General features: G+C 44.2%; 1 protein-coding gene across 2 annotated transcripts in view; it reads right to left on the reverse strand.

The window, feature by feature from the left end:
* Positions 1 to 880: 880 nt before the first annotated feature.
* Positions 881 to 19,225, reverse strand: part of LOC115166998 (transmembrane protein 266) — a 117,173-nt gene continuing 98,828 nt past the window's right edge. For both annotated transcript variants that reach the window (XM_029720997.1, XM_029720998.1), the window contains exons 9-11: positions 6,255 to 6,441; positions 2,963 to 3,028; positions 881 to 2,843 (exon numbers count right to left, since the gene is read on the reverse strand). In XM_029720997.1, the coding sequence (XP_029576857.1) occupies positions 2,059 to 2,843; positions 2,963 to 3,028; positions 6,255 to 6,441 (1,038 nt within the window). In that variant the 3' untranslated portion in view covers positions 881 to 2,058. The remainder of the gene's footprint in view (positions 2,844 to 2,962; positions 3,029 to 6,254; positions 6,442 to 19,225) is intronic.

The raw sequence follows: 19,225 nt of genomic DNA on the forward strand, positions 1-19,225 counted from the left end.
AGTGGTGTGGGGGCTGTGCTTTGGCAAAGTGGGTGGGGTTATATCCTGCCTGTTTGGCCCTGTCCGGGGGTATCATCGGATGGGGCCACAGTGTCTTCTGATCCCTCCTGTCTCAGCCTCCAGTATTTATGCTGCAGTAGTTTATGTGTCGGGGGGCTAGGGTCAGTCTGTTACATCTGGAGTATTCTCTTGTCTTATCCGGTGTCCTGTGTGAATGTAAATATGCTCTCTCTAATTCTCTCTTTCTCTCTTTCTTTCTTTCTCTCGGAGGACCTGAGCCCTAGGACCATGCCTCAGGACTACCTGGCATGATGACTCCTTGCTGTCCCCAGTCCACCTGGCCATGCTGCTGCTCCAGTTTCAACTGTTCTGCCTGCGGCTACGGAACCCTGACCTGTTCACCGGACGTGCTTGTTGCACCCTCGACAATTACTATGATTATTATTATTTGACCATGCTGGTCATTTACGAACATTTTAACATCTTGACCATGTTCTGTTATAATATCCACCCGGCACAGCCAGAAGAGGACTGGCCACCCCTCATAGCCTGGTTCCTCTCTAGGTTTCTTCCTAGGTTTTTGGCCTTTCTCAGGAGTTTTTCCTAGGGAGTTTTTCCCAGCCACCGTGCTTCTTTCACATGCATTGCTTGCTGTTTGGGGTTTTAGGCTGGGTTTCTGTACAGCACTTTGAGATTTCAGCTGATGTACGAAGGGCTATATAAATACATTTGGTTTGATTTGATTTTGATATCCCTTGGTAAATGCAACTGATGAATATTAGAGTGAATACGAAAATCTCTGCTACCAATGTACAAAATATTAGAATTTAAAATGGCATGGCTCATGTACAACTGAAAGCAATAAAATGGGACCACAATATTGTTAATGTTACAAAGGTTTATTTATTATTTGAATGGCACCACCTGCAATTTGGCAATGAATTCCCCTCATATTAAGTTTACAAAACATCTGTAAAGATTAAAGTGCACAGGATTGGCTTGCCATGTTCAGGCTGCAGATCGTTTAAAGAAAGGTTCATGCTACCAGCACTTCAATCTAAAACATCAATCCCCTATCACTGCTCATAATCAGATTCACATACTTTTCCTATACTGTACCTCTTGGGATCCTTTAGGGCCATTCACTACCTATCCTCATACTTTTAATTCCTCCATCATTTCTTCAATTGCCTGTTCTTGTATCTGGCTAGAAAATGTTCCTCTACTTCAATACAAACCTCTTTATCTCTGTTATAGAAAGACAATAGTATAGTAAGAATTGTCTGTTTATTTGGCACAGACAGTTTGTCCAGAGAAAGCACCCTGTAGCTTGGTTGTTAGAGCAGAGAGAACTGCAGTTACAGTAGCTAATACAAATAAAAAGATAGCAGAAACATCACCCACTCCCACCCAACTTAGAGAAATCCCATGTCAAATCTGTCTTGTAGTTTAACATAGGAACACTTGAATAGGCTTGTTCTGTAAAGGCTTGAATATGGCCCATTGCTGGTTTTATTTCAAACTGTTTTGTTTCACATTTGGGGCCCCATTTAAAGTGGGATTTCCTGATGATGCTTCTTTCTAGGCCCACACGTGTCTCCTCTGTCCTCACTGGGTCATTGTTGTGCAAATGGAGCATTATTCAAAGTCACCCCAAGATTGAGGTCAAGGAGGGCTGTGTCTGTCTGTCTGTCTCTGTCTGGACTAACAAGACTAACATGAGAGCGGTAGCCTAGTCCCAGATCTGTTTGTGCTGTCTTGCTAACAGATGGTCTTTGTAACGCCAGGTTTGATCTTGGACCAGGCTCTGACTTTGTTTGAAGCATGAGGATTTGGAGAAGCCAGGTCAGTCAGTTCTGTCTTGAGCTGTATGCTCAAGACATGAACTATTGCCCTTTTCACACTGTTGTGCCGAACCGAGCTGAACAGTGCTGGCTCTGACATATTCTTTTCACATGTCCTTTCCAGCACGGTTCAAACAACTATTGTGGATGCATAACCAGGCCAGCACAATGCAGCTCGGTTCGGCTTGGCTCAGCTCAGTAGTGTGAATCAACCCTATGTATCAGGCAGACGGCCCAGTGGACCATCAGCAGGGCCCAGTAGCCTATACTTCTCCTCCAAAGAGGACTCAGGAGCGCCGCCCTGCAGGTGGATGAGAGGCTTAGTCTGTAGGAGCACAGTGGCTGCGGCTCGGCCCTGTCTCTGGCCCCGGCTCTGGTACTGGTTCTCCTCCCGATTCTTCCAGTTGTAGATGTTGATTCTGTGCTCCAGCTCTGGGCTGGCCTTGGCTGAGCCGGCAGGGCTGGGAAGCTTCAGGTTAACTGGGTCCACCAGGCCTTTCTGGGCCAGACAGGAGTCCTCAGACAGGGACGAGAGCAGCTCCTGGACTACCACGCTGGGGTCCTGTGGAAGGGGAGGCTGGGCTGAGGTCAGACCCAGGCCCAGAGGGCTGCAGTAGGGCAGGGGGAAGCAGCGCTGGCCCTGGGTATTGTAGTGCTCGGTGTTAAAGTCCCTGTCCTGGGTCTGCTTCTGGGACTTGTAGTCCAGATAAGGCCCCCGGGCCTTGGTATGGGAATTGTAGTTCCTAGCCTGGGTGTGGTAGTCCCTGGCCGTGGTGCTGCTGCTGCAGTCCGTAGTAGACGAGCGCAGGGTGTGGCTGCTCAGGCTATGGGGGCGGGCCGTCAGACTGCCGCTGGACCGTGATACGCTGGTGGAGGTGTCACTCACAGCGCTGCTCATTTGCTCCACGCCCAGCAGAGGGTTGTTGTGGGCGGGGTAATGGGTCTTAGGGAGGTGGACATCGATGGCTGCCATGGTGATGACACGAGGACCCTCCACGTCTGAAATGACACATCATCCAGTACATCAGACTGGGAAGGGAAGATACAGTAGGTATACAGAGTTGCCCCATATACATTACCAGCTATACACTTTACCCAAGATCCACTAAGTCACTCACCACTACTTGGTTCACTGTAGTACTGGCTGATATAGTTGTTCATGTCGTCATGATGGACAACAGGATCTGGATAACAGATAAAAGAAGCATGAAGCATGATGAGGTTAAAGACTGTAAACACAGTGCAAAACAATCCCTAGATGTGGGAACAGTACATTTCACTTTTAGGTGGTGAGACATCTGACATCTTATCTATCTATCCAAGTCTACAGGTGCTTTACCGACTTAACCCTGGTTTCCAAATCACACCAAGATAGTGTTGTGAGGCTCAAGTACAGTAGTGAATGTGAGAGCAACCAGGCTTTGGTATAGAGTTCTCTTTGTGTCCTCAGCCAGACAGCTAGGGCCTCAGTGGTGAATGGTTCTGCCCTGATCTGCTCTTCAGTGTTCGCTTGATTGGGCCTGAGCTCAGTGTTTGTCCGCTGAGTGGTGCCCAAAGTACCCTGAGTGCCTGGGCCAACCCCCCGGGACCACAGCAGACTCTGACGGGTAATTTCATTTATTTTTCAGCGTAAAATATTAATCCAGGGGAGGGAGGGATGGATGGAGGGGGGGGGGGGGCACCCCTGGAGAGGAAGCATTGCACTCACTAAAACACGACCAAGACAATCACTCAGTGATTAATAACACATGAGGACGTCTCAGAGAGAAAGAATGAAAGAAAGAGAGAAATAAATAGAAAGAGAGAAAAAAAAGAGAGAAAGAAAGAAAGCGAGAAAGAAAGGATGGACAACTCTCTCTCTCTCTAACAGTAAGGCTACCATCCATCTATGAAGTGGGCTGACATCATTAGGTCATTTAGTTTGGTTTAAATCAATATGCATGTGCAATACTTTGTGATGATCTGTAGGTACTGTAGCAGAGCCGTATTCACGCAGCTCTGCTACCTTAAAGGAGAAGTTTTCTTTTTTACAACCAAATCTCTATTTTTGATGGCATGTTATAACAAGGGTCCAAACACCTTTTTTTCACATTTTTGATAAACTTACCCCAAACAGAAAATGACTTCTTCATCCTCGTTGTGTAGTATGGGGGCCCCGAAAAAACACTAATACGCAACAAAAGGAAATGTAACGTTGTGGATAAAGTTTCTAATGACACAATTTCACGTGTACAACATCTAAAGCCCTGCATCATTATACTGAGAGCTTTGCCATTTCTAAAATGACTTATTTGGGTATTTTTGGGGTCCCCATACTACACAAAAAGAATGAGGAAGGGATTTGCTGTTTGGGGTAAGTTCATCAAAAACACGTGAAATTACAAAAAAGGTTTCTGGACCCTTCTATAACATTCCATTTACATCAAAAAGAGAGATTTGGTTGTAAAAATAAAACTTCTCCTTTAAGTGAGATATTCACATTGGATTTTGGTACTTTGTCCTTTTCCCTCAGCAGTACAACACATAGAGAAGTTATGTGAACTTCCAAGAAGTTGATCGGAAAGAAATTACTGTCCTTTTCACCCATAACTCTTTGTGGTCAATTTTTATGTTCCTCAAAATCTACAGCTGCTCTCTTGAGAAGTGACAAAACCACAAATCCCTCGTGACCAGTAGACAAAATGTTTCTAACCTTTTCTACCTCCTTTTGAAACAAGCTTAGTTTTCAACAAGGAAATAGACTTCGCAGTAGAGTGCCTCAATTAGAATGAATGACACTTTGATGGCATCCCTCGGGCCAGAGGGCGGAGAGAGAGAGGGGGGAGAGAGAGACGTGAGGAGTCCTAACCCAGTCCACGGTCTGTCCTTGCAGGCCTGCCTGAAGCCTAAGTGCTCCTCCTGTCCCAATACTCCTTCCATGTTCTGGAGAAAAAAAACACGCTTGTTCCTAAGAGCCAGATTTCCCACAATCCCCTGGGGGTGGTGGTGTGGCGTCTCCTGGTGCCCTATTGTGGTTTCCAGGTGAAGAGGAACAGATGTTCACAGTGGCACTCTCTCCCCAGACCTCAGAACAAGGCCCAATGCACAGAGCACTCTGTACCTGAAACAGCCTGGCTGAGGTAGGGTGTGTGTGTGGGTGCGTGTGTGTGTGAGTGTGTGTGCATGACTGCATGTGTGCCTGCGTGCGTGTGCGTGCGTGCGTGTGATGTGCCGTTAGAAGAACATGCTTGTTGTCCCCAGGTTTCAGCACATCCTAAAAGCTTTTCTGCCCTCTTATTGATACTGCACTGCCTGCGGTCAGAGGTGTGGTGTGTGTGTGTGTGTGTGCGTGTGTGCGTGCCTTGCCTGCGGTCAGAGGGGTGTTGTGTGTGTGTGTGTGTGTGTGTGCGTGCGTGCCTTGCCTGCGGTCAGAGGGGTGTTGTGAGTTAACGTCAGTGTTTTAAGAGGCTAGGGCCTGGAGACTAGCTCAGGGCTACTGCTTCTAGATCAGTTTGACACTGCTCTGGCACCCCATTCACCTGATGTTACATTGGTTGGGACTTTTTGTCCCACATAATTATGTACATACTTTATGTACAAACCTCTCTCCTGGTTCTGTCAGGATGCCTTTTCAACCAAACAGACCAATGTAGAACTTTATTAAAATGAGTCACAGGCCTCCCAAGTGGCGCAGTGGCCTAAGGCAGTGCTAGCTCCTGGTTTGAGTCCAGGCTCTGTCGCAGCCGGCCGCAACCGGGAGACCCATGGGGCGGCGCACAATTGGCCCAGCGTCGTCCGGGTTAGGGGAGGGTTTGGCCGGCAGGGATGTGCTTGTCCTATCGCGCACTAGCGAGCCAGGTGTACAGTGTTTCCTCTGACACATTGGTGCAGCTGGCTTCCAGGTTAAGCGCGCATTGTGTCAAGAAGCAGTGCAGCTTGGCTGGCTCGTGTATCGGAGGACGCACGGCTCTCGACCTTCGCCTCTCCCAAGTCTGTACAGGAGTTGCAGCGATGAGACAAGACGGTAACAACCAATTTGATACCACGAAATTGGGGAGAAAAAGGGGTAATAATAAAAATAAAATGAGTCAAGTTCATTCTTGTTGGTCTGTGGTGAAGTAATTCATCATTAGGATTTACAGGTTTGTCTGCCTCTTGGAACAGCAGTATTCACCAGACTCATTATCATTACATGGTCCAGAATATAGCAATACCCATGAAGAATATCAAAGAGCTAGTATCTATTTTATCTCATGGTCTGAGGATTATGGTATGGAGTAGTACATATACCGTTATAGTTAGGGACAGAATTTGGGGAAAACTCTGGGCCCTAGTTTCCCTGGATGTGACATACACTGCATGACCAAAAGGGGTGTCCACATACTTTTGTATATATAGTGTAGCTTATAGGTACAGTATAGGCGAATGTACCTGCTGGGGTCTCCCTGAGGACTCCATGTCCCTCATCGTCAGACTCCCCAGGGCCCTGGCCCTCCACCACCTGGTAGCTTGTCCTCTGTTTGCTCCACACATGGTGGATCTGCATAGCAGCCTCCTGCTCTGCAGCCAGGTCCAAGTCCTGCTGGGCCAGGTGGGCCCGGAGCTGTCTGATCTCAAACTGAGGGAGGGGAGAGACAGAGAGAGAGAGCGACAGAGAGAGAGAGAGAGTTGGTCTGGAAAAGGCATACACACATGTATTCTTGTAGCTGAAATCTTGGTGTATTGATGTAACAATATGTCAGTGTTGACCAACCTAACCTTTTAGTCCCAGACAGGCCCTTTCAGCATGATCCCAGGCATTCTGCAGGCTAAGTGGTTCTATTACTAGCTATAGGATCAATGCTTTCACTGGGGTTTCCTCTGGCCTGAGGGTTCATATTGACAAACAGCCAGTCAGATTACACATGAACTGTTTGTTTCTAGCGTTACACTGAGAATCCCAACATTACTGGACTGTTTCGTACAACAACATGTTTCCATTGATGTACAGTTATGGCTTCTCCCTGTATTGATCTTGGGACCTTGAGTCTTTGAAAGAAATGTTGTCCTTTAGTTCAACTGACTAGAGGAGTGCAGTCATTAATCAATCAATCAAATGTATTTATAAAGCCCTTTTTAAATCAGCAGATGTCACAAAGTGCTATACAGAAACCCAGCTTACAGTTTTTCTCAATTGTTAAAACACTAAAACCCATTGGCTGAACAAAGTTCTCAGTTGCCTGGACTCATTTAGCTAATTATGCAGTCTGTTGTCAATACCTTAAACCATTTCACATGGTAAAACACAATTTGCAGATCTCACTTAGACTTTTCAGCAAAACTCTAAACACATTCTCATGCTCAAAACACATTCTGCACTCTAATGCACATGTCATCCATACTGGTAAACACAAGTGGCAACAATCAAATACAAATAGAGAACACATGTCACTGATTGAACACAACCACTCAAAATATACTTAACCTGTTTCAAATGATGCGACACAACCAATATAAGCCAGTTCAGAGAGCAGGTGGAAGGACAGCTATATTCACTTGGGAGCAAGAGGCCGTTATAGTTGGCATGGTCCTTCAAGATAATGCAATACGACTCAGAGAAATCCAGGAACGAGTGATACAAGACAACACACACGTCCAGGGAATCGACAGTGTGAGCATTTCCACAATTGACCGTGTCCTCCATCGTAACAGGATGCGAATGAAACAAGTATTCAGAGTACCTTTTGAGCGCAACTCACCAAGGGTGAAAGAACTGCGAGCTCAGTATGTGCAAGTAAGTGTACATTCAGAAACATTTACTGTAATCCAGATTGTCTACAGTACTAACACATACTATGTGAATGACATTACTCTTCAGTACATACAATGTATGTGACTCAGAAGTGCATACAGTAGGCCTAATTGTACTCTACAGTATAGCACTGTCTCTGTACGACTTACAAAATCCTACATACAGTATATTGTATTTCTACACAGACAATATTTGACTTGGAATTCTTGGACAGACCCCATGAGTTCATCTTTGTCGATGAAGCAGGCTTCAATCTAACAAAGAGGAGAAGGAGAGGCCGAAACATGATTGGACAGCGGGCCATTGTTGAAGTCCCTGGTCAACGAGGTGGCAATGTCACAATCTGTGCTGCTATCAGCAACCATGGTGTTCTACATCACCATGTTACACTCGGGCCATATATCACCCAGCACCTTCTAAGATTTATTGCCAATCTAAGATATATTTTATTTGAGCAGCAGGTTCAAGAGCAGCAGGGTCAAGAGATAAATGAGAATCCCATTCCCACCTATGTGATAGTGTGGGACAATGTCAGGTCCACCGAGCTGCTCAGGTACGGGAATGGTTTAACATCAATTGGCAGTTTATGAACTTGTACCTCCCTCCATACTCGCCTTTCCTGAATCCGATAGAGGAGTTTTTCTCCTCTTGGAGATGGAAAGTGTATGATAGACAACCCTACACCAGAGTAAATCTGCTGCAAGCCATGGATTTAGCCTGTGGTGATATAGGTGAGGAATCATGTCAGGGCTGGATACGGCACACAAGAGGCTTCTTCCCCCGTTGCCTCAGGAGGGACAATATTGCTTGTGATGTCGACGAAGTGTTCTGGCCTGACCCAGCCCAAAGACAAGAAGAAGCACATTGATCACATGTTTACTCCTTTGATTTTTGTCCCTTTTAGTATTGTATACTGTAGTACAGTGCATTGTAGGCTGTATACTGTACAATGGACAAATTGTATGGCCCTGAACATTGTGCTTTCCATGTATTAACAGTACTGACTGCTCAGTAGATTTTGACTGGTTGCAGGTTCATATCAACAAAGAACAAGAATTACAGTATCACAGAGACAAAGGACAAGTTTGTGAGATGCAGGATACAGTACTGTAAAAATAGGGGTACAAGGAGAAGAACAAAAAACTAAATTGCAAAGAGCAAAGCAGAGTAGTAATTTCTGATCAATTTTGAACATGTTTTCGTTCATCAAAAGACAATGACGGAAAAATATGAATTTTGTTTAGATTAAGAATTTACTGCTCCCTGAGAATTGTATGTTTTGAACAATGTGTTTTCTATTTTTCGGTGTATTGTTTACTGACTGCTTGAGAGTGTATATCATTTTGATCACTTTGTTTATGATTTGAGAGCAGTGTTTGATTTTGAACACAGGTAAAACTGTTTTGAGGCGAATGTTCAATTTTGCGAGAGGAGTCAGAGGTTATGTAAATAGTGCTTGAAGATGAGGTTTTGTGTTTAATGTTTTCAGGAAATGGAGCAAGGTTTCAGAAATTGTGTTTTTGCAATTGAGAAAAACTGTAAAACCTAACAGCAAGCAATGCAGATGTAGAAGCACAGTGTCTAGGGAAACTCCCTAGAAAGGCAGGAACCTAGGAAGAAACCTAGAGAGGAACCAGGCTCTGAGGGGGTGGCCAGTCCTCTTCTGGCTGTGCCGGGTTGAGATTATAAGAGTACATGGCCATTAAGGCCAGATCGTTCTTCAAGATGTTCAAACGTTCATAGGTGACCAGTGACAGTGATAAAAATAACAACATGGAAAATATGTGTTGTTTACATCTATATGGGAAACATCTTTCCAAATATATTTTACTGTATTATGTTACGTGCTTATGAGTATTGTGGGTTCATAATATCACAAAATCAACTTTTCTTGTGCCTGTTTATTACGGATTTGCAAATCATTGAATATTGTAAAACAATTTGAACCATTGTCTCTGATGTCTGTTGAAAATGCGTTGGCAACACATTGAACTCTTCTGTGAAGTGTTACTGCCCCCCTGTGGTAGCAATTGAAATTGCAGCCTCTGGAAATCTGAAACAGCCTCAAACACAAACCTAACTCTAGCTTCATGTTTACCTCCCGGTTCAACCTTAACCCTAACCCTAGTGTCATGTCCACATCCTGCTTCAACTTTAACCCTAACCCTAGCCTCAACCACAAACCCAACTCTAGCTTCATGTTTTCCTCCCGGTTCAACCTTAACCCTAACCCTCAACCCTAACCCTAGCGTCATGTCCACATCCTGGTTCAACTCTAACCCTAGGCTCAACAACAACCCTAACCCTAGTGTCATGTCCACATCCTGGTTCAACTCTAACCCTAGGCTCAACAACAACCCTAACCCTAGTGTCATGTCCACATCCTGGTTCAACTCTAACCCTAGGCTCAACAACAACCCTAACCCTAATGTCATGTCCACATCCTGGTTCAACTCTAACCCTAGGCTCAACAACAACCCTAACCCTAGCATCATGTCCACATCCTGGTTCAACTCTAACCCTAGGCTCAACAACAACCTTAACCCTACCTTCAGGTCCACATCCTGGTTCAACCCTAACGCTAGGCTCAACAACAACCCTAACCCTACCTTCAGGTCCACATCCTGGTTCAACCCTAACGCTAGGCTCAACAACAACCCTAACCCTACCTTCAGGTCCACATCCCAGTTCAAACCTAACCCTAACCTCAACCTTAACCCTAACCATTACCATAGCATCATGTCCACATGCCAGCTCAACAACTGCCTCGCCTGGTTCACTAACTACTCCTCAGATAGAGTTCTGTGTGTCAAATCGGATGGCCTGTTGTCCGGACCTCTGGCAGTCTCTATGGGGGTGCCACAGGGTTCAATTCATAGGCTGACTCTTTTCTCTGTATACATCAATGATGTCGCTCTTGCTGCGGGTGATTCTTTGATCCACCTCTACGCAGATGACACCATTCTATATACATCAGGCCCTTCTTTGGACACTGTGTTAACAAACCTGCAAATGAGCTTCAACACCATACAACACTCCTTCCGTGGCCTCCAAATGCTCTTAAATATTAGTAAAATGAAACGCATGCTCTTCAACTGATCAGTGCCCGCACCCACCCGCCCGAATAGAATCACTACTTTGGACGGTTCTGATATGTGGACAACTATAAATACCTAGGTGTCTGGCTAGACTGTAAACTCTCCTTCCAGACTCACATTAAGCATCTCCAATCCAAAGTTAAATCTAGAATTGGCTTCCTATTTCACAACAAAGCCTCCTTCACTCATGCTGCCAAACATACCCTCGTAAAACTGACTTCCTACCGATCCTTGACTTTGGCGATGTCATTTACAAAATAGCCTCCAACACTCTACTCAGCAAATTGGATGCAGTCTATCACAGTGCCATCCGTTTTGTCACCAAAGCCCCATATACTACCCACCACTGCGACCTGTATGCTCTCGTTGGCTGGTCCTCGCTACATATTCGTCGTCAAACCCACTGGCTCCAGGTCATCTATAAGTCTTTGTTAGGTAAAGCTCCGCATTATCTCAGCTCACTGGTCACCATAGCAACAACCACCCGTAGCACACGCTCCAGCAGGTATATTTCACAGGTCATCCCCAATGCCAACACCTCTTTTGGCCGCCTTTCCTTCCAGTTCTCTGCTGCCAATGACTGGAGCGAATTGCAAAAATCACTGAAGTTGGAGACTTATATCTCCCTCACTAACTTCAAGCGTCAGCTGTCAGCGCAGTTTACCGGTCGCTGCAGCTGTACACAGCCCATCTGTAAATAGCCCATCTAACCAATGTGGGAGCAAAACTCATGACTATGGTTACGTTTCCATTATTAGCAGCATTTAGGCTGTCCACATTGAAGAGCTGAGACAGAATAGCCATATAAGGAATGGAACATATATGACCAGGCCCTGCTACCATTAAAACCTATGATGTGGGCGTTAACAAGCAAGAACTGAGATGGAGAGACAATAATGGAGAAAGGTCAAGGAAAGCGTAATAGGGTCCTTCCATGGAAGGGCTCGGCTTTGCTACTCTGTATTAAAGTCTATATTGAATTCACAAGTTCTCGTAAGAGTGTTATGTTTCTGAGGCAATATTCCACGACATATTTGGCGAGCATGCCAGGAGCTGAAGGGATCTCGGACAGTGGCGTTCTTGGCTGGTGACAGTTTCTCTGGACAATCTCGCAAACGGGTGGCCGCCCAACTATAGCAGGTAAACCGTCTCTCTCAGGTCAGGGCGTGACACGCACGTTCATTCTACCAATTCGGCTTGAATATGAAAGAGCAAACTGGATAATGTAGGGCAACATTACCCGGTAAACAGGATTAATAAAATCAATTAAAGGATTCAGGGAGGCAATTATGAATTGAAACAATCACATAAAACCAGAATAAGAAGCTCAACTTACCAGCATTTTGATGTCAGCATTCCATCATCAGAAAATACATTACGATGGGGGCCAGATCTGGCTCTGCTCGCCTCGCAGACGTCCGAGGGGTTAGTAGAGCCATAGAGAATATCAAAGCGTAAGAAGAAAGCTCCCTGTTTTAGATGTGGGACTATCGGGTATGGGAAGAATGAGTGTAAGGTGACACTGGAACCTAGTGCATTAGCAGGAAATGCAGCTATACAAGAGTTTGCACCTTTTTCAAAAGAGCAACAACCAATCGTTTTGAGGTTAGTAAGAATGGAACTTTCACCTAGCGGTGTATAGTCTCTGATCGATCAATGAGTGGTTCATAGAGATTACAGTTTATATGTGATGGAAGACATATTAGATCACGTTTTACCTAACTTTTATTAGAGCACCGATGGGATTTACAAATAGTCCCACTTGGTATCATTTTGCATTGAAACAAGAGTTTCCGTGGTGATAAAATATGATGATTTGTTATTAGCGTCGAAAGACGGAAAATAAACTTATATGAGAGATCACCACCTTAGTAAATTAGTTGGAGGAACAGGCAAAGCAAAATGTAACATATTTGATGTTTTCAATTTCTGAGGGCAAGATACAGAGAACCTGGGATCGTGTGGCTCAGTTGGTAGAGCATGGTGTTTGCAACGCCAGGGTTGTGGGTTCAATTCCCACGGGGGACCAGAATGGGAAAAAATAATAATAAAATAATGTATGCACTCACTGTAAGTCGCTCTGGATAAGAGCGTCTGCTAAATGACTAAAATGTTACTCCAAATGGATTATGATGTAAGTATAGATGATTTCATTTTGTGTTTTTGTTTCATTGCAAAATGTGCAACATTGGGATATTGGAGTGTGGGTTTCTGCGAGGGGTTATGCTGATTACATGATCTGTAACTCGTCTGAGAGATCGCCAGTAGAATAAGGGAGTTATCATGGAAGGTGACGTCAGAATGCTTTAATGCATGGGAGAGATATTTTTACCACAACAAGTGTGTGTGAAGCTCAAACCCTCCCTAACCGGCTGAAGAGTGAGGGACAACTGTGTCTGATGACCTGTGAACTATATCTGAAATAGACATGCTGGAATGATATGTGCAGGGAGAAGGAAGACTAAAGGGGAACGGGTTACTGACCTTTCATTACCAGGCCACTCATGACAGAAAAACAGGGACAAAGGGGGGCTGTAATGAGAATAGATATTACTGGTACTAAAAGTTGTTTTAGTATAAATGTAAATTATTTAAAGGGATGAAGTGTGTTGAATTGAGGTCGAATTTGAGTTAAAGTAAGCACTAAGGACTGTTATTCTGAATTTGGGTTGGACAATTTATAAAACGTTTTAGTTCTGATTTGGATATAGAACTGTTTAAATTTACTAGGCCTAGGGAAGCTCTGGAAACCAATCCTGAGACAGGGAGGTTGTCAGAACTTACAGAATGATAGATTAAAGGTTTTTGTTTATTTTGTTTTATTATGTCATTAGAATTTTAATGTTAAATTGTATTGATATAATTAATTGCATAAAAGGTATATAGTCTGTGTTTTGCGATAACACCCAAGGATGGAGAAGAAAGAGACCAACATAACATGGGCATAGAACGTAACGGATGGACGTTTTCCCCAGGTTTAGTTACATTATGAGTAGTGGTCATAGAACGTAACGGATGGACGTTTTCTCCAGGTTTAGTTACATTATGAGTAGAGGTCATAGAACGTAACGGATGGACGTTTTCCCCAGGTTTAGTTACATTATGAGTAGAGGTCATAGAACGTAACGGATGGACGTTTTCTCCAGGTTTAGTTACATTATGAGTAGTGGGCATAGAACGTAACGGATGGACGTTTTCCCCAGGTTTAGTTACATTACGAGTAGTGGTCATAGAACGTAACGGATGGACGATTTCCCCAGGTTTAGTTACATTACGAGTAGTGGTCATAGAACGTAACGGATGGACGTTTTCCCCAGGTTTAGTTACATTACGAGTAGTGGTCATAGAACGTAACGGATGGACGTTTTCCCCAGGTTTAGTTACATTACGAGTAGAGGTCATAGAACGTAACGGATGGACGTTTTCCCCAGGTTTAGTTACATTACGAGTAGTGGTCATAGAACGTAACGGATGGACGTTTTCCCCAGGTTTAGTTACATTATGAGTAGAGGTCATAGAACGTAACGGATGGACGTTTTCCCCAGGTTTAGTTACATTATGAGTAGTGGGCATAGAACGTAACGGATGGACGTTTTCCCCAGGTTTAGTTACATTATGAGTAGTGGTCATAGAACGTAACGGATGGACGTTTTCTCCAGGTTTAGTTACATTATGAGTAGAGGTCATAGAACGTAACGGATGGACGTTTTCCCCAGGTTTAGTTACATTATGAGTAGAGGTCATAGAACGTAACGGATGGACGTTTTCTCCAGGTTTAGTTACATTATGAGTAGTGGGCATAGAACGTAACGGATGGACGTTTTCCCCAGGTTTAGTTACATTACGAGTAGTGGTCATAGAACGTAACGGATGGACGATTTCCCCAGGTTTAGTTACATTACGAGTAGTGGTCATAGAACGTAACGGATGGACGTTTTCCCCAGGTTTAGTTACATTACGAGTAGTGGTCATAGAACGTAACGGATGGACGTTTTCCCCAGGTTTAGTTACATTACGAGTAGAGGTCATAGAACGTAACGGATGGACGTTTTCCCCAGGTTTAGTTACATTACGAGTAGTGGTCATAGAACGTAACGGATGGACGTTTTCCCCAGGTTTAGTTACATTATGAGTAGAGGTCATAGAACGTAACGGATGGACGTTTTCCCCAGGTTTAGTTACATTATGAGTAGTGGGCATAGAACGTAACGGATGGACGTTTTCCCCAGGTTTAGTTACATTATGAATAGCGGTCATAGAACGTAACGGATGGACGTTTTCCCCAGGTTTAGTTACATTATGAGTAGTGGTCATTTATTATAATTTATTTTTCTATTTTCTTGTCTGGTCAATTTATTTTTGTTTTAACCTGTTGGGGCTAGCGGGCAGTATTTGCACGGCCGGATAAAAAACGTACCCGATTTAAACTGGTTACTACTCTTGCCCAGAAACGAGAATATGCATATAATTAGTAGATTTTGATAGAAAACACTCTAAAGTTTCTAAAACTGTTTGAATGGTGTCTGTGAGTATAACAGAACTCATATGGCAGGCCAAAACCTGAGAAGATTCCATACAGGAAGTGCCCTGTCTGACAATTTGTTCTCCTTCTGTGGCATCTCTATCAAAAATACAGCATCTCTGCTGTAACGTGACATTTTCTAAGGCTTCCATTGGCTCTCAGAAGGCGCCAGAAAGTGGAATGACGTCTCTCCAGTCTCTGGGCGAAAAACAGCAGGAGATTTTGTGAGTGGTCAGGCTGAGAACAGTGACACTGGAGATGCGCATTCATGTGAATTCTCCATATTTTTCTTTCTCTCTTTGAATGAATACAACGTCGCCCGGTTGGAATATTATCGCTATTTTACGAGAAAAATAGCATACAAATGTATTTTAAACAGCGTTTGACATGCTTCGAAGTACGGTAATGGAATATTTAGAATTTTTTTTGTCACGAAATGCGCTCGCGTGTCACCCTTCGGATACTGACCTGAACGCACGAACAAAACGGAGCTATTTGAATATAACTATGGATTATTTGGAACCAAAACAACATTTGTTGTTGAAGTAGAAGTCCTGGGAGTGCATTCTGACGAAGAACAGCAAAGGTAATCCAATTTTTCTTAGAGTAAATCTGAGTTTGGTGAGGGCCAAACTTGGTGGGTGTCAAATTAGCTAGCCGTGATGGCCGGGCTATCTACTCAGAATATTGCAAAATGTGCTTTCGCCGAAAAGCTACTTTAAAATCTGACACCGCGATTGCATAAAGGAGTTCTGTATCTAGAATTCTTAAAATAATTGTTATGTATTTTGTGAACGTTAATCGTGAGTAATTTAGTAAATTCACCGGAAGTTTGCGGTGGGTATGCTAGTTCTGAACATCACATGCTTATGTAAAAAGCTGGTTTTTGATATAAATATGAACTTGATTGAACAAAACATGCATGCATTGTATAACATAATGTCCTAGGAGTGTCATCTGATGAAGATCATCAAAGGTTAGTGCTGCATTTAGCTGTGGTTTTGGTTTTTGTGACATATATGTTTGCTTTGAAAATGGCTGTGTGATTATTTTTGGCAGGGTACTCTCCTGACATAATCTAATGTTTTGCTTTCGCTGTAAAGCCTTTTTGAAATCGGACAATGTGGTTAGATTAACGAGAGTCTTGTCTTTAAAATGGTGTAAAATAGTCATATGTTTGAGAAATTGAAGTTATAGCATTTTTGAGGTATTTGTATTTCGCGCCACGCGATTCCACTGGCTGTTGACTAGGTGGGATGTTATAAATTGACTAAAATTGATTTGAGAATGTTTTAGTATGTATCAAACTGTGGAAGGAAATTAGTAGTAGTATATTATGTGTTATGGATTAGAAGAACTGTGACTACATTGGGGATGTGAGGGGCTCATAAATGAAGGTTATGGTAGTGGAGGGGTGTTATTTCTAGAGACTATGTATATTATTAGAGGAGATAACTCACAGAAGAGAAAGGACAGCTGGCTGTGTAAAATATAGGGACAATTCTAAGTAAACTGAACATTACACATACCTAGAGTATGGTAAGAGTAAAAGTGATAGTGGTGACATTTTCTAACACTATGGTAAAAGTTTAACAAACTTATGACTTAGAGTTTTGAGAGGTTGGATATTCTTCCAACTGGAAGACACTTGATTGATTACATGTTATTCTTACAGCAGTTGCTGTAGGGACCATCATTTGGCTATCATTATGTATACATATATCTGTGGCAGGAGGAGAGGTGTTTGAGTCAGAATGTTTACATAGGGCTGTTATTTAAATATTAGGAAGTAGTGATCTTGACATAAGAAGAAAGTCTGTTGTCAGGAAATAATCCATGTGTTAGTGTGTATGTCCTCAGGAGAAAAGCAGCTCATAAGAAGCCAGAAATAACCAAGGACACGGGCTGAATTCTGGAGATTGAGTGTACATCAAGATACACCAGGCTGGGGGTATACTTCTTACAGCACCTGCAGTGGTAAAGATCGTCATGTCTCTCTTCAATGGGTGCATAATTCTCACAAGAAGTAAGGTCCAGCTGAACAATACCATGGCAGAGAGAGAGAGAGAGAGAGAGAGAGAGAGAGAGAGAGAGAGAGAGAGAGAGAGAGAGAGAGAGAGAGAGAGAGAGAGAGAGAGAGAGAGAGAGAGACTGACTGACTGACTGACTGACTAGATTCCACTGTAGACATACAGATGGGTAGGGTTTGGGAGCTACTTGTTTTATTGGTTAATGCATCATGTGAAAGAGGATAGATGTTAGGGTAATTGTACTCTAAACAACATGTTGAAGGCATTGATGTAAAAGCATATACAGTAGATATAATGTTGATACAGAAGATATAATGTTGATTAGGGATATGCACATGCCTATCAGTTGAAATGGAGGAGATGGGAAACAAAGTGAAAACGACATGATTTGGGAACACCTCTCAGAACCTGGGGCCGAAAGGGGAAGACTGGGTGGAAGCATGAGGAAGCTTTTTAGGGCCTTTAGTCCTGCAGAAAAGTATCCTGGAGGCATAGAGTCAGGTGAAGAGAGAGTGGAATTGTCATGGTCTCAGATTTTGGGTTTCATGAATATATTTATGCATAACATATCACATTGTCAATACTGTTATGTTTTGTTTTTTGCTTTCCAAGTCTTATGCTTAGGAACCAGAAGGAGAGGGGGTCGCCAGCTTCAGCTGGAATGTTAGTTGTTGTGTGATGAGTGATGGAAATAAGAGGGTGTATGATGTGATCTTAAAACAGAGGCCATAAGTCTCTAAGTTTGAATACCTCACAGAAAGAAGGCAGAAACCTGAACCAGGACCAGAGGTTCCACGTCTGGTGATCCAAGGTGACCAGGTCCGAATGTTCCGGAAGAATGGAATGAGCCAAGGGGGAGGGTCCCTACAAGGTGGCTTGAACAACGTTAACTGCTGTCCAGGTGAAAGGAAGCAACACGTGGTACCATCTAAACCACTGAACCAAAGTCCCGTCGGAAAGGAGGAGACAACCACCAGGCCATGAAGACGCAGAGGATGCTGATACATCAGGTGGGTGTCCAAAGGGAACGGGAGCAGAGGATGCTGATACATCAGGTGGGTGTCCAAAGGGAACGGGAGCAGAGGATGCTGATACATCAGGTGGGTGTCCAAAGGGAACGGGAGCAGAGGATGCTGATACATCAGGTGGGTGTCCAAAGGGAACGGGAGCAGAGGATGCTGATACATCAGGTGGGTGTCCAAAGGGAACGGGAGCAGAGGATGCTGATACATCAGGTGGGTGTCCAAAGGGAACGGGAGCAGAGGATGCTGATACATCAGGTGGGTGTCCAAAGGGAACGGGAGCAGAGGATGCTGATACATCAGGTGGGTGTCCAAAGAGAACGGGAGCAGAGGATGCTGATACATCAGGTGGGTGTCCAAAGGGAACGGGAGCAGAGGATGCTGATACATCAGGTGGGTGTCCAAAGAGAACGGGAGCAGAGGATGCTGATACACCAAGTGGGTGTCCAAAGGGAACGGGAGCAGAGGATGCTGATACATCAGGTGGGTGTCCAAAGGGAACGGGAGCAGAGGATGCTGATACACCAGGTGGGTGTCCAAAGGGAACGGGAGCAGAGGATGCTGATACATCAGGTGGGTGTCCAAAGAGAACGGGAGCAGAGGATGCTGATACATCAGGTGGGTGTCCAAAGAGAACGGGAGCAGAGGATGCTGATACATCAGGTGGGTGTCCAAAGAGAACGGGAGCAGAGGATGCTGATACATCAGGTGGGTGTCCAAAGGGAACGGGAGCAGAGGATGCTGATACATCAGGTGGGTGTCCAAAGGGAATGGGAGCAGAGGATGCTGATACACCAGGTGGGTGTCCAAAGGGAACGGGAGCAGAGGATGCTGATACACCAGGTGGGTGTCCAAAGGGAACGGGAGCAGAGGATGCTGATACATCAGGTGGGTGTCCAAAGGGAACGGGAGCAGAGGATGCTGATACATCAGGTGGGT

Source organism: Salmo trutta, chromosome 29, assembly GCF_901001165.1.
Source record: "Salmo trutta chromosome 29, fSalTru1.1, whole genome shotgun sequence".
NCBI lineage: Eukaryota > Metazoa > Chordata > Actinopteri > Salmoniformes > Salmonidae > Salmo > Salmo trutta.